This window comes from Danio aesculapii, chromosome 20 (genome assembly GCF_903798145.1).
Source record: "Danio aesculapii chromosome 20, fDanAes4.1, whole genome shotgun sequence".
NCBI classification, from domain to species: domain Eukaryota; kingdom Metazoa; phylum Chordata; class Actinopteri; order Cypriniformes; family Danionidae; genus Danio; species Danio aesculapii.
The window spans coordinates 42,420,494-42,442,505 of NC_079454.1; the positions used below are offsets into that span (position 1 = coordinate 42,420,494).

General features: G+C 33.3%; 1 protein-coding gene across 2 annotated transcripts in view; it reads left to right on the top strand.

Moving 5' to 3' along the window:
• The window catches only part of fam184ab (family with sequence similarity 184 member Ab), a 264,813-nt gene that overhangs the window by 187,880 nt on the left and 54,921 nt on the right, over positions 1 to 22,012 (top strand). For both annotated transcript variants that reach the window (XM_056445388.1, XM_056445389.1), the window contains exons 12-13: positions 11,592 to 11,745; positions 12,792 to 12,919. In XM_056445388.1, coding sequence (XP_056301363.1) covers positions 11,592 to 11,745; positions 12,792 to 12,919 — 282 coding nt within the window. The remainder of the gene's footprint in view (positions 1 to 11,591; positions 11,746 to 12,791; positions 12,920 to 22,012) is intronic.

Consider the following 22,012-nt stretch of genomic DNA (forward strand, 5'->3'; position numbering starts at 1 on the left):
GACCCCAAGAAAATGAATGCATGCATGAATAAATTGTTGTGAAATTAAATGTTTCATGATTTTCTATTAATTTGACCTTTTTTTTGATTGCTAAAAAATTTAAAATGACATTTGAAAAATGTTGAATAGAATCAATTTTCATAGTTTCAATTAACAGATTATATGAACTTGAACTGATTGCTACAAAATAAAAAACGCAGAAAACAACAGAAAAAATGAATTTAGATTTTTTTTTTATTATTCTTTTATTTTGGTAGTTAAATTAAGTAAGCTTTACATTAAACTGAATATTTTATTTTATCTTAGATCAGACATCCATTTTATGGTTTCTACAAATGAAAAGCATAAAATAAACAGCATCTAGAAAGGTGAAAAACTGTAAAATTGAAAAAGTATTCATTTATTCTTAATCTTAATTTGTTGTAAAATTAAATATTTGTCACAATATTTCTGTTCATTAGACATGCTTTTAATGTCTACAGAAACTACATTAGAATGAATCTACAAATGTTTTTATGAAAAACAATTCAGTTGTTAGATTACTGTAAATACATTTTCATGATTTCATTTAACTGGATTTCCTTATTGGTAACGACACTGTAAACAAATCCTGTTTGCCTTACATTTTTAAGATGAATCAAATTAACTTCATGAGTCCATTGAACTTATATATTGTTTAACTGACTTAAAACAGCTTGCATAACTTATACAATTAAGTTAGAACATGAATAACTTAGTTTAATAAGTTACAATGTCCTAAACATATGCTGTCAGGACTAATTGATCCTATATTTTTTGTATTTTTATAATTTGTGTACAAATTAAAGACTCCATCTAGAAAAATAAAAGCTGGAATGATTTTATTTTAGTGGTTAAAAAGCATTTTTGTTAATATCTAAATTGGAAATCCTTTTTGATTTGTTAAAAAAAACCCTGAAGAAAACCAGATAAAAACGTAAACAAAAAGAATGTAATTTGGAAAATGTCTTGAAAAATGTTCAATTGAATAAGTTTTCATGACTTTAATGAGGATCAGTGCTTCAGTGTGCTTCAGACGCGGGAATATTTTCACACACATCCGCATCATCATCTCAATATTGAACTTTGAAGGTTTTTTTTTTCTACATTCAGAGGAACACAGCTGTTAATGGTCTGCGGAGGAGAAGAAAAAAAACAGAGCCTGAAACTAAACCCATTCCTCCATCTGAGATCTCTCTAAAAAGCACCTCAGCCTCCTCCTGGAGCTTTATTTTTATCTTTTTTTATTTTTTTGGCTGATATCAAGCACTGGTTTTCTGCCATCCGGAAAGAACAGGCTTGTGTGTGTGTGCGTGTGTGTGTTTGTGTATGTGTCTAGATCACTCACTGCATCTGAAGGGCAGTGAATGAAGAGACCTGGAGCTTTCAGAGCTGCTGTTTGCTCTTTTCATGTCTTCAGATGTGTCTCATGCAAACGTATTTAGAATTGACTTGCTTTCAATTAACTGGGGTTATGGGTTACTATGGTGTCTGGGGTAAATGCAACATTTAGAAAGTAATGTTGTTATTGCTGGGTAAAATGGATGATTAGAAATGAAGGATGAGATAGTAAATTAGAGTTGTTTAAATTTGAAATAAATTAATTATTGTTGGATAGAATATACTTTTGTGGTTTCATTTAACGGGAAATACTTATTGATTACTACAAAATAAAAAAACAGCCAAAAACAGATTTTTTTATTTTATTGTAGTTAAATTAAGTGAGCTTTGTGATGTAGTGAACAAAAATATTTATTTTAATTTATTTTATTAAATTAAGTAACCTTAATTAAAAATATTTTTATTTAGTTAAATTTTTATTAGTCTTATTTTATTTTGTTTTATTTTATTTCATTTATTGTCTTTTCGGCTTAGTCCCTTTATTAATCCGGGGTCGCCACAGCGGAATGAACCACCAACTTAATCAGCCCGATTTTACGCAGCAGATGCCCTTCCAGCTACAACCCATCTCTGGGAACATCCATACACTCATACATACACTACGGACCATTTAGCCTACCCAATTCACCTGTACGGCATGTCTTTGGACTGTGGGAAACTGGAGCACCCGGAGGAAACCCACGCAAACGCAGGGAGAACATGCAAACTCCACACAGAAACGCCGACTGACCCAGCCGAAGCTCGAACCCGTGACCTTCTTGCTGTGAGGTGACAGCACTACCTACTGCGCCACTGCGTCGCCTTTCTTTTAATTTATTTTATTTTATGGCATTAAATTAAGTAAACCTTTTGGTTTAATTAAACATGTTTTCATTTTGTTTTATTATTTTTATTTATTTTATTTTATTTTGTTTTAATATTTATTTTATTTTATTTTATAGCATTAAATTAAGTAACCTTTTTGGTTTAATTAAAAATATTTTATTTTATTTTATTTTACTTATAAATAAAATAATTAATTTTTATTTTATTTTAAAATGAAAGTACACATTTCAAGAATAATTCCACAGTTGTTTTTCCATGTTTATAATTTTTTTTTGTTTTATTTTATTTTATTTTATTTTATTAACTTTTTCATATTTTTTATTTTAAATAAAAAATATTGAATAGTTTAAGAATAATTTCACATCTATTTAATTTATTTTGTCTATATACTGTATATATATAATTATTATTATTATTTTTTTTTTTTTTACATTTACATTAAAATGTTATTACTTTTATCCAACGCAGCTTACAAATGAGAACCATGGTAGTGATAAAACAATTTTTAATGATATAATATTGATTTCATGAATTCATGATTTTCATTCATTGGACATCCTTTTCAATTGCTGCAAAATAAAAGTGGAAAAATTTGTCTAATGAAAACACAAAATCATAAGTTTGAAAATAATAACGTTGTTGCTCTTTTAATTTGTTTATTCCAACAAGTTTTCCTGATTTCAGTTCATTGGACATGCTTTTTGATTACTTGACATTATTATTCTTATTATTTTGTTAGTATCTTAGTAAAATGTCATTGAATTGAATACCAATTTCCATTCATTTAACTTGCTTTTTGTTACTACACATTAAAAACTGAGTAAGGATAAATCTTAAAATCCAAAACTGAAAATAATAGAATATAGAAAAAAAAAATTAAAGGGTTTTTTAAGATAAAATATTATAAAAGCTGGAATAGAAAATTATAGATTAGAGAAGTGATAGGTTTCGAGGAGTTGATCGATGTAGGAAAAGTAGTGTGGAAGTCTCTGAGCTTTACAGAACTGGTCAGTCTTGACTTAAAGCATCATAAAACTGCCTTTCAGTGGAATGAAAACAGATCGTGCTTTATAGACCGTTTATGAGGAGTGAATTACATTAAGTGCTGACCAAAGCTAATCTAGTTTCAGAAGACACAGGAGAGATGTTTTCTATCCTACTTCACCTGTCCATAAGGCCAATGCTGAGCTTTATATTGGCTCACAAACAGCCTCTGTTCACTTATTCACCGATCAGACAGTTTTCAGTCTACAGTCACTGATGTTTTCCATTACAATCTAAGGCTTTCTTAGAATGTAGTTATCATCATTTAGGTATTCAAGATTATGTAGGGATTAGTTTGTATCACGTAGTTACAGTGATTTTATCAAATAGTTTTTTTAATGGATAAGGATTGTATTAGACTAGAAGTGCCTTTATTGTATTTAAAAAATAATGATAAAGAAAGAAAAAACTATAATAATAATAATAATAATAATAATAAAATAATAATAATAATAATAATAATAATAATAATTGTTGTTGTTATTGTATGATATTATAATAAACATAATAAATTTGAAGGATTGTTTACCTTAAATATTAAAAAAAATATTTATGTTTAGTGGTTATTGTTTGTTTGATTAATTGATTATTTTTAATTTGATTTGAGGGTTTTGTTATTCATAGGAGTATTTTTTTTACCACAGTTTGTTGTTGCTGTCTGTTTGTTAAATTGTTTTTTACATTATTACACTAATATTATTTCATATGTATTTGGTTATTAAGATTATTACATATATGCTTAAATAATACTAAATAAATACTAAATATTATTAATTAATGCAAATATTATTAACAACAAAAATAAATTAATTAAGAGTGATAATATTTTTGTCATCAACAACACCAATAATAATAGCAATAACAACAGCAACAACGATAATAATAATAATAATAATAGTAATAGTAACAACAACTATAATATTTGTTGTTGTTGTTGTTGTGTGAAATTATGATTATCATAATAAATATGAAAGAATATTGATTTTATGCTTAGACAGTGGTTATTGTTTGTTTGATTATTTGATTATTTGTTAATAGTCTTAGAGTTTTGTTATTAATATTAAGAGTAAATTTGTTTTGTTTTTTACCACACTGTTGTTGTTGTTGTTGTTGTTGTCAGTTTGTGTGTTGGATTATTTTTTTACACTATTATTATAATTACTATTATTATTTCATATGTATTTGGTTATTAAGATTATTACTTATATAATACTAATAAGTATTATTAAACAATAGAAATAATAATAACAATAAAAAAAGCTAACCAAGAGTAGCAATACTTCTATCATCAACAACAATAATTATAGTAATTATATTATTATTAATAAAAATATAATAATACTAACAATAAGGGCAGTGGGTAGCACGATCGCCTCACAGCAAGAAGGCCGCTAGTTCAAGCCATTTATGTGTGGAGTTTGCATGTTCTTCCTGTGTTCGCATGGGTTTTCTCCGGGTGCTCCGGTTTCCCCCACAAGTCCAAAGACGTGGTATAGGTGAATTGGGTAAGATAAATTGTCCGTAGTGAATGAGTGTGGATGGATGTTTCCCAGTGATGGGAAGGGCATCCGCTGCATGTAAACATAGTCCATCCAATCAATGAGAGTCAGGTGTGTGATGCATAAGATTCTGGGGAATGAAGCCTGGGTGAGTGACAGATGTGAGATGTAGAGAGCCCTCTAGTGTGTTTTGTCACTGGCTGCGTTATGAGATAATAAGAATGAAATCAATGTACAACATCAAAGCTGGAATTTATAAACAACAGCAGAACTAATAATGTTCATATATTAATTTTAAACAAATGTTTAAAGCACATTATCAACCATTAAACAATTATAAATGTCTGCTAGATTGATCCTAACATATGCTAAAAAATAAATGAATTAATTCTTTTTAGAAAAAAAAAGTGTTTGACTATTTTAGTGTTTGAGGGGGTTTTTCTCATTTATCTGGAAACAGTGTGAGTGTGTTGAATCCCAAAATAACTCGCTAATTAATGCACAAGATTTATTGGCAGAGAAAGAAACCGAGAAAGTGTAATATTTACCACTCTAGTTTCATTTACTCTGGGAATGTGACATCGCTCTCGTAGCACTTCTGGAGGTGAAAATGACACAATGACATTCAAGTGAGAGGAAATGAGTAGAAAAAAAATATCACAGCTCTGTTTGTGTGTCTGTGTGATTCAGAGTTAAATCCTGCTTCTCGATAGATGAATTACTGGTTTGTAAACATTCAGGATGCGCGCGCAGCGAGGTTGCAGAAAAAAAACGGGAGGGTATTAATTACATATATATATATATATATATATATATATATATATATATATATATATATATATATATATATATATATATATATATATATATATATATGTATGTATGTATGTATCATCTCTAAAATAATAATAAAAAGGCCACTTGTGCGGCATCTGTGTGTAAAGCTTATTACCTTATTTTTATTTTATTATAATTCATTCATTCATTCATTTTCTTTTCAGCTTAGTCCCTTTAATAATCTGTGGTCACCACAGCAGAATGAACTGCCAACTTATTCAGCATATGTTTTACGCAGCGGATGCCCTTCCAGCTGCAATCCATCACTAGGAAATATTATTATTACTAGTAGTAGTAGTATTGATATTGTTAGGCTCTCTTCTGTAGCAACCCTTGTAATTAATGCAGTGTTTTCGGGTTGTTGTTTTTTTCCGGTTAAAGCACAATGATGCCCATTAACACCTGACAGATGGGGGAAGGGGTATGTCTCCACTCTCCAGTATTTTTCACAAACATGGATACACAAAATCGACTCTTGCGCCAAGCTGAAACTAGCAAACAACAATTGCGTCGCGCCTTGCGCCGCATTGCGCTGGGTGTATGATAGGGCCCTCAGTGTCCGCAGTTTAATTCACCATATTTAACTGTTTTTGCTGAAATCATTGCTGCAATCAAAAATGAGGAATGTGTATGATTCAGCATAGCGTGAACTTACCTGATATGAAATGAGAACTGCAGAGTCGACCATTTTTAATTAGGTCCTCACTCCAATCAGCTCCCTTTTAGCCAAAGAGGTCTGCAGTTGGCATTAAAAGCAGTGTTGTGTACAGTAAAAGTTACGTTTTCTGTTTTCGAATTTCAAATTTTTTGAATCCTACCGCACAGCATGACATGTTTGCTATTGCAACCGGGAACCCGTGTGACGTCATGTGTGACGTAGATTGGTAATTCCTCTATAGATGTTTTCATGTGAGTGTGTGTTGTGTTAGTATAAACTGCTTGATAATTGTGTAAATGAGGAAAATGATCTGACTTGAGTCATAAGTATGCAGGAGTCTGGAGAAGCACACACAACTAACACTACAGCATGTACATTCAACTTGACTTGACTTGACTTTAGGGAAGGGTTTATGTCAGTGTTTCAGTATTTCACTGGGTAATCTGTACGACAAGCCCTGGACGTGTACAAGAATTACATGTGTGTGAAACATGCAACAAAGTCTAACCTAAGTAATATAATTCAGATTTGCAAAATGAAAACTGTGCCCTCTAGTGGTGTTGCCCTATGTAACATGCGATGAAATACACATGGAGCAATGCACTTCTGTTTTGCTATTTGCTGAGGCACATAAGACAGTAAATCTGGTCTTTCTGAAGACATTGGTTGATCAATTGGTTTAATTCACAATAGTCAAACTAGTCAGTTTTTTTTAATTTTTTTTTTTTTTTGCATAATGCTTTCAGTTAATTGGAAATGCTTATTGATTACTAATTAAAAGCTGAAAAGAAAATATTTAAACAACAAAAACAGAAAAAATAGAAAAAAATAGCATGGAATGGAAATGCATTTCTTTTTTGCTAGCAACATCCTTGACGCAAAATGGAGATTGACTAATTCATTACTATGGTTAATAACTCTGGCAAATTGAGGTATAATTAGGCAGTATTTTTGTTTTTAGTAAGCTGTGTTTTGGCTCTGTTACGTCAACAAGAGCCAGGCCAAGAAAAGAGCCAAAAAAAACTAATTTGTAACCACCCAAAATAAGATTTTTGGGAAAAAAATACTGTATTACATCCAAATCATTTTAAAATACTTATTAAGACTGTATAAATAACTCTATTGGCTCTATCTCTCTATCTACACTACCTGACAAAAGTCTTGTTGCCTATCCAAGTTTTAGGAACAACAAATAATAGCTTGACTTCTAGATGATTGTGTGGTATCAGAAGTGGCTTATATGTAAGGCAAAGGCCTCTAGTTTACTCTTTTTTTACCAAAATAAAATATGATCATGACTTGATTTTTAATTATTTAATTAGGATAGTAAGGTCTGACTTTGTTTAGACAAAAGTCTTGTCACTTAACAGAAATAATGTCCAGTATAGAATATAAAGTCATGCTGCAGTGGAAAAATAATTAATATTGTGTATGACTCCCATGAGCTTGGAGGACTGCATCCATACAACTCTGCAATGACTCAAATAACTTTATTAATATAGTCATCTGGAATGCACAAAGAAAGTGTTCTTGCAGGACTCCCAGAGTTCAAGAATCCTTGGATTTATCTTAAATGCCTCCTCCTTCATATTACCCAAGACATGCTCAATAATGTTCATGTCTGGTGACTGGGCTGGCCAATCCTGGAGCACCTTGACCTTTTTTGCTTTCAGGAACTTTGATGTGGAGGCTGAAGTATGAGAAGGAGCGCTATCCTGCTGAAGAATTTGTCCTCTTCTGTAGTTTTTAATGTAATGTAATGGGCAACACAATGTCTTGACACCTCAGGCTGTTGAATTTGCCATCCACTCTGCAGATATCTCGCACACCCCCATACTGAATGTAACCCTAAACCATGATTTTTTTCTTCACCAAACTTGACTAATATCTGTCAGAATTTTGGGGTTCCAATAGGACTTCTGCAGTATTTGTGATGATTGGGATGCAGTTCAACATATGATTCATCGGAAAAATCGACCTTCTGCCACTTTTCAAATGATCAACTAGAAGTCAAGTTATTATTTGTTGCTCTTACACCTGGGATCGACGACAAAACTTTTGTCAGGTAGTGTATGCATGAAATAGCATTAGACCACCCTTTTAAGAGTATTTCTTTGAATGAGCCATCTTTAATAAAGCTGTTAAAGAGCATCTTAGACATGAGTTTCTCTTGCCATTCTGCCAACTGGCTCAGTTCGGTCTGTTTACTGAAGCAGTTGGTGTAATTTTAGTCTCACGTCGTTCTTCTCTGCTGTATCTCACAGACTCCACAGAGGCTTGAATGGAGGCCGCTGTCCTGCATTTGCCTTCATTATGTGTGTGTTTTTCTCCAACAGCTCCGTTCCCTTAATTCAATTCAGGCTGACGTAATTTTCGTTCCTCTGGCTGAGAGAAAGACGGCAGGCATCCAAGATCCCTAACAAACTCACGGAGATGCCTAAGCGCCTTCCGATAGAGCGGTGATTTCTGGGATTGACAGTTTTTGAGAAATAAGTTACACATTAACCACAACACAGGCTCATTGGAAATGCGTGCTTTAGCCTACATTTTTGTGAAACCAAAAAAAGTTCTTAAGCACATTTTCTTGGTAAAGAGAATGCTGTGGGGCAGTTTTTGTTCCTTTTCACACTAATGATATTTACAGTGACTTAATATCAGCGAATAAAAGATTATTTTTGTGCAGTTCTTTGCATGGCACTAAATAAATAGCACAAAACAACTTAATGATATCTATGATTTGTAATCCAATATGTTTGCCGCACCTATCTACTGTTGGAATATTTCGTCTATTTCATGCGTGTTCAATAAAAAAGGTCAGGAGAGGATTTTATTCAAGGTTTATTCAAGCAATTTATTGGATACAAATGAAGAATTCAATTCACAGAATTCTGTTATCCTCAATACAATGCAAGAGTTACATTCAGGGGTGCGCAACCATTTTCATTTCCTGACTTCAACTTATTTTGGCAGCTGATATTAACAGGTTGAGTTTAGTGAAATTCGTTAATTGTCAATCATTCTCCAGTCCTCCATTGGCCGCACCCATACATACATCCTCTTTTTTCCACGAATTCTCTGCGCAACATTAAAAACCTATATTCTATGTTCAGTTTTAAAACATTTCTGCTGGCAGGAAGTTTAGCTGCAGAGCTCAAGTTAATTTTAGACAATCAGGCCTTTGCATCTCTATCAGCTCCATCTACTTCTGCAAAAATGCTTCATTAGTATGTAAAGCATATCACCTTTAAGCAATACAAATACAATTGTTTAATGAAAAGAAAAAGAGACAAAAATATGTTTGAAAAATTCCTTTGTAATTCCTTTTTCCCAACACTACATATCTCCATATGGACAACTTATGGTGTGGCCATTTTGTTCAGTAGCTCCTTACTATGGAGTTGTACTTGTGATGCGAAGCACTTGCAGTCTGGAGAAGCATGGTACCACAAAAGTAGTAAAAGCAATATAAAATAAAGGTAAAACTATGTGGTCGCAGTACATTTTTCTCTTACATTTGCTTTTGAGAACAGCATTGGTTAACTTTAGAGAAGGGTTTATGTCAGTGTTTTACTGGGTGATCTGTATGACAACCCCTGGACGTGTACAAGAATTATGTGCGCATGTGTGTGTGAAACATACAACACAGTCTAACCTAAGTAATGTATTTCAGATTTGCAAAATTGAAAACTGCGCCCTCTAGTGCGTTTGCATTTGTAACCTTTAATGAAATGCACACGGAGCATTGCATTTATGTTTTGCAAAATTGCTGAGGCACATAAGACAGTAAATCATTTTTTTTCCAAGGAAATGTGTAACATGGTGGTTTAGATGAGGATTAAACCTGGACTCTTGGGCTGCGTCCGAAACCGCCTACTACTCAGTAGGTACTGCATTCAGAGAACAGGCAAAACGAAACAGACACAAGGGTCAAAAAACACAACAATAAAGTGTCACTTGGCTTCCCAAAAGGATCAGGAAATCACCGGGCAATAATGGCTCAAGACTGAACACACTAGCTAGTTACAGACAAACTTAAATACTGGAAAACACACTGAAAAAGTGTTGCTAATCTGGCTTGAGTGGTGGCACACAGCAGATGGCAGGAAAGTGGTGCCATCCACTGTTCTGGAGGGTGCATAAAAAATTGGACTCTGATGTCTGAAAAGTCTGAGGAGCACTTTCTTTTGGTTATGGTTATAAATGAATTCTTACAACATTGGTTGACATTGGTTATCATGCTGGTCACAATAGTTAATTATAGTCAATTTATAATTTTTTTTTTGAGATATTGTAGATGCTTTCCTGTAAATTGTTGTGTAGTGTTTCTATGTTTTATGTATTAATAGATTAATATGTATTATATTTAATTTGCTGTTATTAAATTACAGTATTACAGTTAAATTACGCTACTGTAATATTTACACCTATAGTTGAATACAAAATTATTAGCCTGTAAAATTGTAATTATTTTTCAAATAAGATAAATGGGGAAATTTGGGGGGCTAATGATATTGACTAAGAGTTTCTTGCTCTATTAAACAGCACTGGGGAATATTTAAAAGAGAATAAAAAGTTTCACAGGAGGGCCAGTCATTTTGTCTTCAGCTGTATATTACAAATTATATTAATTTCTTTAAGCAAACTGTTGCTTATTAAACCAGTCTATATTTAATGCTTTAGATGTGGTTTAAATTAGTTTTTAGTTTAGTATTAAATAATACCTTTTTTATAAAAATTTATAATTTTAATAATTAATTGATGTTTACCTATAATTTAGCATGAATCTTGGTTCTTTCTCATCTATCGCCCAGCAGTTTATGACCTTATTTGTTTTGTTCTTTCAAGTGAAGTTCTTTTCTTTCTTTTTTTTTTCTTTTTTTTTTGCTTTAACTAGGTCTGTTTTATCCAAAACAGTATATACTCACTAAAATATATAAAAATATTTGATGCCGGTTTTACTTCAGGCAGTAGCAAACTCTTTTGGACAGAGCCCCTGATGGACAAGGTGAAATATCAGTTTTGAAGTGTCTCCTTGCACAGAATACCTAAATCATTTATTTTTCTGCAACAGCTAAAATCTCAATGTCTTTTCGTTTTCTTTTGCCACATTTTTTCCTTTGTATACTAAAGCTGTTAGAAGGGCAAAATAGGATCAATTTTGTTTCTACTCCACATTCTGTACACAGAGTTATAGAAAGACATTTGTATGATGACCAACAGTCAGATCTAAAGTATATGATACATATACTGTATGTGTATGTGTTGTTCGTGTGTATGGATTCTTAATCTTATTGAATGTGTGTGTGCAGGCGCTGGAGGAGCGTCTGAGGCAGCAGCACCACATGGAGCTTCAGACCCTGCGTGAGGCTCACAGGCAGAACATCGAGACCCTCAAACAGCAGTCAGAGCAGGAGCTGCAGACCCTCCGCTTCGAGCTGGAGGACGAGGGCAAAGCCATGCTTGGTACAACACACACACGGATAAGCTCTGACACTTATTACTGTAGCTAAAGAATGAATATGTGCACATTTTGTGCAAGTGATAAAATGAGACACATTTAAATAGTTAATATCTGTTTAAATTTGATTTGAATGTGATTTCAGCATTAGATCAGGTTGATCCGTTTAATATCTAACATTGTTAACAAACAGGACGTACTGTAACATTGTTTTTAGTTATATGTTTTACTTATGTTGTTATACAGGAAGAAAAAAACATTTATAAAGGACTATCCATTTTGAGCATGTGACACGCTTTTGCAGGTTATAAACTAGGTTTTGCAGTTTGTACTTATTGTTTTGAGAAAGGCATTAACAGTTGTGCAAATGTAAATAGTGTTGTGAGAAATGCCAGCCTGATCTCACGAGAAAACGTAAGTATTTTACGTTTTGACAGTTTAGTGGCTAATTCGTACGAATACGTATGAGTTCAGTCGTACGAAATTGTACGATTTTAAAAAGGAGGCGTGGCACCTAACCCCACCCCTAAACCCAACCGTCATTGGCGGATGAGCAAATCGTACTAAATTGTACGAATTAGATCATACAAATTCGTACGAATTAGCCACTAAATCAAAAAGTTACGAATTGCCGTGAGATTGTGTTGGAAATGCACCAAAGCGATTGAGAAAAACTGTAATAATATAGTATTTAATTGTTATTAACATCAATAAGTACATTTGCGTTAGCTTTTCATACCAAGCAATGCTGGTACAAGATGTCCGATGTAAAACCTGAAACAAAACCAGTTCTGCAGCTCTAATTATAGCTCAATCTCATTGGGAAAAAAACCCATAATTGTCAGAAACTGGAAAGCAGCATAATGAGGGAGAGCTGGCAGGAAATTGCAGGTGGAGGAACGAGTGTCATTTCCATTTCCACCTGTGACGTTTATGCTTTAGGGAGAGGTGGAGATGAATGGTTTTTAATTCAGCTCCAGACAGCGGTTCATCTCTCTGGAATAGTCTTGTTTGTCATTTTTCTCTGTCTCTCTCTTTTTCTCGTCTTCAGCGTCGCTCCGTTCTGAGCTCAACCATCTCCACGCATCAGCCATTGAACACATGCGTCAGACCCATCAACAGGAAACAGCAGCTGCCAAACAGGAACTGGAAAACGCTTTGGAGCAGAGCAGAGTACAGGTAAACTTCCTCCACAGCAACATCGTTATATAGTTTATGCTGATTTTTTCATATATATATTGTGGTGACATCAGTTTGAGATTTTCTTGCCCATGAATGTCGCAAATGACAAAAATCTGCTGTAATTTGGCAGCTCTATTTAATAGAAACTGCAGATTATCTTTCAAAAGTTTGGGGTCGGGAGGTGTTTTCAATAGTTTCTGAAAGAAGTCTCAGTAATGCTGCATTTATTCATTCATCATTTCAACTCATCTTTAATTCTATTGTGCTTTTTACACTGTTAACAATTGCCTGTGGAATCTACAGTAACATACTGTAAATCAATTACAGCAAACAAACTGTATTTACATTTACAGCATCCTTTATCTGGCTGTATATGTATTTACAGTATTGTACAGTGCTCAGCATATATGAGCAAATCTATCTTTTAAATTCATATTTTTAATAGGAAGCTTTACAATATTATATTTGTGCATATAGATTAGATTAGTCAGTACTGAAGCCAAATCTGGAGCTTATCTAACAAAATAACTTACAATAACAGTCCAAAAGCTATTACAGTCAAATTTATATGTTATAGAAAAATATTATTATTAATATTTTAAATTTTAAAAAGAGGAAAAATCAAGAGAAGCAAATAATTCGAAAAGTTTAGTTGAAATTTTGTAGGTTGTTTTTTGCAATATTTTGCTTGAATTTAATTGTATTATCTTTTTAAATTTCTAAATATGTTTGGTGACTAAAATATTATTTGAAAAAATATATAAATCTGTTTTGTTTAAATGCACTAAAATACATTGCCTATATTCACTGAGAAATTGATAAAAATATTCATTTTCAAAATGGGCTGTACTCAGTTATACTGAGCACTGTATAGCCTAACTGTAACATGTATTCAGTAATGTTCACAATACATCTTTAAAATACAGTAAGATGTGCATAACTGTCCCATAGTAAAATACAGTTCATATTACAGTTAAATACTGTGTAATTTCCAAAAATCATTAACACTGTGTGTGTATTAGACCATAATACTATGTGAATTGTTATATTGGGAAATTTCATTTGAACTTTAAATGTTTTTACACTTTGAGCTTACTTTAGTGTGTAATGTGGCTGTTTGAGCATGAAAACGTTATTAAGCACAAACAAATGTTTTATAATAATTATTAATTAGTAATATTAGTATTCGTAATAATTATTTATTATTACTTCATTAAATACCATAAAGTAATTTTGCAAGACTTTTAAAATGCAGCTCAATAATTTAAATTATGCTGATTTTTAAATTCTGCACAGCATAGGTTTGTTTGTTTTGTCGTCTTTTTTAACTGTTTTTCTTATTCAGTCGATAATAATATATAGAATGATATATTATTCATTCATTCATTTTCCTTCGGTTTAGTCTCTTTATTTATCAGGGGTCGCCACAGCGGGATGAACCGCCAACTCATCCAGCATATGTTTTGCACAGCGGATGCCATTCCAGCTTCAACCCAGTACCGGGAAACATCCACACTCACTCATTCACACACATACACTACTGTCAATTTACTTTATTTAATTCACCCAAAGCGTATGTCTTTAGACTGTAGGGGAAACGAGAGCACCAGGAGGAAACCCAGGCTAACATGGAAAAAACATGCAAACTCCACAGAAATGCCAACTGACCCAGCTGGGACTCGAACCAGCGACCTTCTTGCTGTGAGGCAATTGTGCTAACCACTGAGCCACCGATATGTATATTATATTTTGGCCAAATAATATATTGTTATTGACGTTAATAACTATTGTCATATTTTATCACAGTTTTAACCACTTGAGGATTATGTTTTCTTTGCCTTATTGACACACAAACTGCTGTTTTTCTCTAATAATGAAGCATCTAGTCAATGAATTATGGTGATACTCTTAACTATTAGATTTGCTTTTACATGCATAAGGCCGATTCTCATATTGATATATGAGCAGTATCACACGAGAAGCAGCGCGATGTGGCTGTATATTGGCACTGGTGGGAGGCGTGCGTTGACTCGAGGCCGCAGGCAGCCTTAGTGCCCCCCACCATTGACGATATACAGCCATATCGCGGGAAACATCCATACACACTCACTCACACTCATACACTACGGACAATTTAGCCAACCCAATTCAACTGTACTGCATGTCTTTGGACTGTGGGGGAAACCGGAGCACCTGGAGGAAACCCACACGAACGCAGGGAGAACATGCAAACTCCACACAGAAACGCCAACTGACCCAGCCGAGGCTCGAACCAGCAACCTTCTTGCTGTGAGGCGACAGCACTACCTACTGCGCCACTGCATCGCCTCACGTAAACACCTTAGTCTTATTATTCTGTGAATTAGATTAAAGCAAATAATTTGATTACTGATGTCCATGTAAACATAGTCACTGTCTCTTTACCGCTCCTAATGTGTCTTAATGGAGACGGTGACTAACAGTAAGTTCAGCGAGTGAATGCTTTTCAGAGAGAGGATGAATCAATAGTGTTCTGCCAACTGTTGGCTGCTCTGAAACAAAAGAACCTTAATAAATCCTCTTGTCATCTGGCTCATGTAGGAGAGGACAGTTAAACAAAAGAAACGCTGACAGGTTTGTTGGCCGAGCAACTGAAAGCTTGTACAGTTTGAGTCTTAAACACAGGCCTCGGGGGAAAATCTGGCTAGGAATTCACGTAGATTGCAAAGTATACATGCAAATTATGTATACAAGTGTTTCATTTAATTTAATGTGGTACTTTCTGGAACTAATTGTCATTTTTTATCTATATTTTGGTGCATATTTGCTTTTTTAAAGGATATGATGTGCAAGAGTTTAAAGGATAGGATTTGCTAAACTGCATATTGAACACATAAGCCCCTTTTACACAGTGATACCGGTAAATATACGGAAAATTACCGGAATGACTTTACCGGTAAATAAAAAAAAACACTTCACACAGGCAAGGACGTTTTTCTGGAACAGACCATTCACACATTCATTCCAAAGTACTGGTAAATTCTGACATCATTAACCAGAAATGAGCTCAAAATGGCTGCGCTTGTATTTGTAAACACTAAGGTTGATTCACGCGGTTGATGGTTTTACTTTTATTTAAAACATTAGCATTCATGTAACTTATTATGTCCAAGAGACGAACTGAATAACTATAGAAAAAAAATCGCTAACCGCAGCTAAAAACAGCTTTGATTACACATTTTACTACATTACAACTGCTGATGATATGAAGGAACACTTACACATGTCGAGATGTACATTTCAGTGTGTGCTGCAGCTTTCGTGTTTTTAAAACGAAAGTCTACCGGTGTTGTAGACCACTCAAATCTGATTTCACGTGCAGGTAAACTCACAGCGGTTTATCATGAGCATTTTATTGATCTTTTTTTTCACAGTTGACACTAAGAAGGAACATAGAAAAGTCTGCCTAACAGGCAGCAGCTAAATGTGTCTGGAGAAGGATTTAAATGCGTTTATTTTCCTAAACAGCGCGGATGTGAATGTGTCTGAGTGTTCTAATTGGCTGAAGTAGATGTCTCAAGTCAGCGCATTCTAAACGTGAATGCTCTCTTTCCGGCAATTTTCCTTCTGCGTTCACACAGCGCAGCATTCTGGAAAATTGCCGTAATGAATTTACCGGTATTTTCAAAAAGGGCCTGTTCACTCATGATCCCTTTCCGGAAAAGTCTGTGAAAGGGGATAGGGGATATAGTTTTCCTGTAATGGCAAAGTTTTGAAAAATCTTTCACTTTTTAAATGTTCTGCTGTTATATATATATTTAAATGATGGGAGTTCTGTTTTAATTTTAGCATCATGTTTGTCATATATAGCAATTTTGTTAAATACTTTTGTATATAGGCTTTATTAATTTTTGTTTTAAAGTCATTTAAAAATGTCATGGCTTTGTTGTTTCTGGTGATGTTTCTTAGTGTCTCCGGTTCTGATATTTAATTTCAAGGCAAGTGTTGTTTTATTTTATAATTTTGCATATATGGTTATTATTTCGGAGTAATAAGAAGACTTAAAATTGCTAAAGACTGCTTAAAATTATTTATCTAAACAGCTATTCTAAAATAATTATTTTTATAAATGTTATTTTATTATTTATTTCACTCAATACAGCAATTATAAAATAAAACTTTAATAACTGTTTTTATTTTATTGTATTCAGAGATGTATAGTAACGAAGTAGAACTACTTCACTACTGTACTTAAGTACTAAAAGGCAGTATCTGTACTTTACTGGAGTATTGTTTTTTTCTCCTACTTCCACTTTTACTTAAGTACATATTTTCGATGAGTTTAATACTTTTACTCCGATAGATTTTTATGAGCTGCATCGTTACTCGTTACTAGAGGTGTCAAAATGGTCGATATCGGTTCAGTAATAGATCATAACGGGTTATTACGTACTGACGTCATTTATCTCCTATGTGCGGTGTCGCAATACTATGGCGAAGGACGGAGGCGCGAGGGCGAGTGAAGGCGGCACAGCACACGAGCCGCTATTTCACTACTACAGAGAAATGTTGTGAGACTCCATCTCTGCCTCTCTCACTTTGGACATTTGACCCGCTGGCCTGTTTGTGAGGTAACTTTATAGATTACCTGTGATAACCGCGTATTATACATACATAGACTGTAACCGCGGCTGTTCTTCCCGCCATCAGTGAACAACGCTTTTTGATTTCTAAAGCCGATAGCAGCCCTTTCTGTTGAGAAGGTGAAGACAATAACCAGTCAAAGGGGTGTAAGACCTCGCCTGTCAGCGTTTAAAAAGCAGGCGGGAGAATATTTACATTAGTTTATTTGCTATAAATGCTCATGCTGTCTTCTGTGCATGAGTTTTGTTTGATACATTCAGAAAGAGTGTTTTCTTTGAGCGGGTCAAATTAAGGGTGCAGTTCATATATCTTACTGCTGTATTAAAGGACACAATTTTATTACAAGTAACCATTTAACTGTCACATCAAGAAAAAAACCAATAGAATTTTTTTATTTATTGCATTTCTTAACTCCTAATGTCGCTAGTTAACACAATCAATACATTTTCCCCCAACACATCCCATAATTTCTAAAATATCAGCCTCTACCAAATGGTTGAGATGTTGGTTTATGGTAAAAGTACCAGAATGAATAAATATACTATAAAAATATGAAGTTTAAGACCAGTTTAATTAAAACATAATCAAAATGAAACATTTTTGAATACTAAATCATAGCCATAAGCCATAAAATATTTCAGATTTTCATTTAACACAGTAATATACACGTTTTCTTTTTTTTACAATAAAATCAAAATCAAGTGAATTAGAACGTTCGTTAACAGCGTTTACAACCAGTAAATTGTGCTCCGAAAATCGGTTTCAATAGTGTTTTGAGTGGATTATGGACTGTTTTTGTGACACACAACTTTGAAAGGAGTGTGTTAAAGCTGTTATAATCTGTCAGATCTGTGGTTCAAGCGTGAGAGAAAAACAGTATTGTAAGTCATGTTTCTTTTCGTTCTGCTTAATGACGTGCCCCCAAAAAAGAGATTTAAAATAAACAAAACAATATGATGTCTTTTGACTGCATTCTTTAATAACTACATTACACAATACTTGTACTTTTACTTTCAGTACTTGAGTAGTAAATTTTGAAATAAACTACTTGCAATACTTAAGTACAAAAAATGTTGAATACTTTAGTACTTCCACTTAAGTATGGTGCTTAAAGAGCACTTTTACTTCTACTCAAGTCACTTTTTGATAGAGTACTTGTACTTTTACTTAAGTCTGGGTCTCTAGTACTTTATACATCTCTGATTGTATTGTATTTTATGTTATTTTATAATTTTGCCACATATGATTATGATTTCAAAGTAATTAGAAGATTTAGTAGTTTTTGCTTAAAACTATTTATTTGAACTATTCTCCAAGACCGCAATTCTAAAGTAAAATTATAAAAAAATGTATTATTTTATTTAATTTTACTTTATTTGAAAATATTTCTATGTATGGTGGCTAAGTGGTTAGCATTATCGCTTCTCAGAAAGAAGGTCGCTGGTTTGAGTCCCGGATGGGCCAGTTGGCATTTCTGTTTGGTGTTTGCATGTTCTCACCGTGTTGGCGTGGGTTTGTATCCTAAAATACAATTTAAATAAATGTTTTATTAAATTTTATTAAAATTTTTATTAAATTTTGCCATATATGGGTATTATAAATGTTATGATTTTATTTTATTTTATTTTTTGCTTTGTTTCCAAGACAGCAATTTTAAAATAAAATGTTAAATAAAATGTTAAATAAAATGTTTAATTTTATTTTATTTTATTTTATTTTATTTTTTTTATTTTGTTTTGTTTTGTTTTGTTTTGTTTTGTTTTGTTTTGTTTTGTTTTGTTTTGTTTTGTTTTGTTTTGTTTTATTTTTATTTTTATTTTTATTTTTTTTATTTTTTTTATTTTTTTTTCACTTAGTTTCCAAGACTAAAATTATTTATTTTACTCAGTTTCCAAAACACCAATTTTAAAATAAAACTTTAATAAATATTTTATTTTCTCTTATTTTAATATTGCTAACAATTTTATAGACTTTTATCTAACAACCCTGACCTAAGTAATAATTTACATATTTTAATATACTTCTTTCATCCTCAGTAAAGTACCAAACACACATTTATATCCAAAAAATACAAATGAAGAGTAGAGCACGAGCTGCACTTGATTCAGCGCCCTCAGGTGAATATAGTCAGCATGACAACAACCCCGACAGCCTTTTTATTTCAGCAGCACCATATCAATGCTAATTAATTCTCATCCTCCTGCGGCTCAAATGTGTCTCATGAGACCTTTCCTAATGTCCCTCACATAATAACAGAGGTTAAAGAGCAAACCCAGTGCCATCTTTGCTAAAGAGAGACTGCAAGAAAATCATTGTTTAACTCTCTCAGGAGTCCAACAACCCCTCAGAAAAGCCAATCTATTTTTGCTAAGCATTTACTAAGCATTTTCCAGCCTCATTGCGTCATGCATCAGCCAGGAATAACAAAAACGAGCATATGCAGAAAGCGCAGATGCTTGTTTTTTGGGTCAGACTGAATATTTGCGTCTTGTGAGATTAGATCTGTTTCACAATCACACTGTGCGTCTGTCTCTGGGACGTGGTTGACTTTGTTGTGCTCATTTTTTTTTCTTTGTAATGTCTTCACGTCCTCCCTGACTTCATAAGGCTGATGGAAAAAATATATATATATAAATAAATAAAAGCTTCACCTTCCCCGAAGACTCCTGCCGGTCCCACTGGTTATGACGGCACACGCAGATGTGTCATGAAACAAAGGGTTGTGCTTTTGCTGGCTTAAGTTATTATAAAGTGTAAATATAGCTTTGTGAGGAAAAAAGCTTTGTAAGTTCAGTTTAGAAAATGAAGAAAAAAAAATAGGATGTGACGGCATCTTTATTTATAGGTTGTTCATTTAATTTTGTTTTGTTTTGTCTCTCTCTCTCTCTCTCTCTCTCTCTCTCTCTCTCTCTCTCTCTCTCTCTCTCTCTCTCTCTCTCTCATATATATATATATATATATATATATATATATATATATATATATATATATATATATATTTATATATAATTTTTATTTTTATTTTTTACATGATTAGTTTTCAAGCATTAATTTTATTAATGAAGTAGGACGCTCAATTTAAAATAAGATATTTAATATTATTTTATTATTTTTTTATTTTGTGCACATGTAATTTTAAGGCTGCAATCAGATATCTGCCTATTCTTTACCTGTAGTAATTTTAGGTGAGGTCAGTTCTTAAAATTTTTGTAATTTAGTTCCTTCTTGACAGTGAGAACTAGAAAAAAAATAGCAAAAAAATATAGGTACATTTTACTTTTTGCTTTTATTTCATATAGTTTTATATACATTTATTTTAATTATAAAAGCTGAGGGTAACACAGTGGCTCGGTGGTTAGCACTGTCACCTCTCAGCAAAAAGGTCACTGGTTCGAGTCCTAGCTGAGTCAGTTGGCATTTCTGTGTGGAGTTTGCATGTTCTCCCCGTGTTGTCGTGGGTTTCCTCCGGGTGCTTCAGTTTCCCCCACTGTACAAAGACATGCGCTGCAGGTGCATTGAATAAACTAAATTGGCCGTAGTGTATGGTTGTTTCCCAGTACCGGGTTGCAGCTGGAAGAGCATCCACTGTGTAAAACATATGCTGGATAAGTTGGCGGTTCATTCTGCTGTGGCGACCCCTGATGAATTATGGGACTAAGCCAAAGCAAAATTAATGAATGAATGATAAAAACTGTATTTCCGATGGATGGATGGATGGATGGATGGATGGATGGATGGATGGATGGATGGATGGATGGATGGATGGATGGATGGATGGATGGATGAATGGATGGATGGATGGATGGATGGCGGGCAGAGATAGATAGATAGACAGACAGACAGACAGACAGACAGACAGACAGACAGACAGACAGACAGACAGACAGACAGACAGACAGACAGACAGACAGACAGACAGACAGATAGATCGATCGATCGATCGATCGATCGATCGATCGATCGATAGATAGATAGATAGATTGATTGATTGATTGATTGATTGATTGATTGATTCAACAATCACTTCAGAAGTCCTTCTTTCTTTTCTCCTAAACACTTTCTCTATTTTCCCTCTTATCATCAATTGTTGCCCAGTGGGAGTTCAGTTTCTGTACCTGGTTTAATGAGCTGTGTAAAATTAACTGGCCAAAACTACATTTCATTGAGTTTTACTCTGATAGCAGCTGCTGCAAACCTCCATACTTAAATGGTCCGTATTGTTATGTTGTTAATATTCTTGTATTACATTATTTCTCACAATTCTGATCTCCTAAAGTGGTTTATCACAATGTATTGTTGTTGTTTTTTTGTCTAAATATTAGTGACTTTTCTAGTGAATTATTTAATTGCTTACAATATGACTACATTTTTTACAATATTGTCTTTTTTTCTCAAAATGGTCTTTTTTCCTCATCGTTTTAACATAATATTTTATATTTTATAATATGACCATTTTACCCTAAAGTA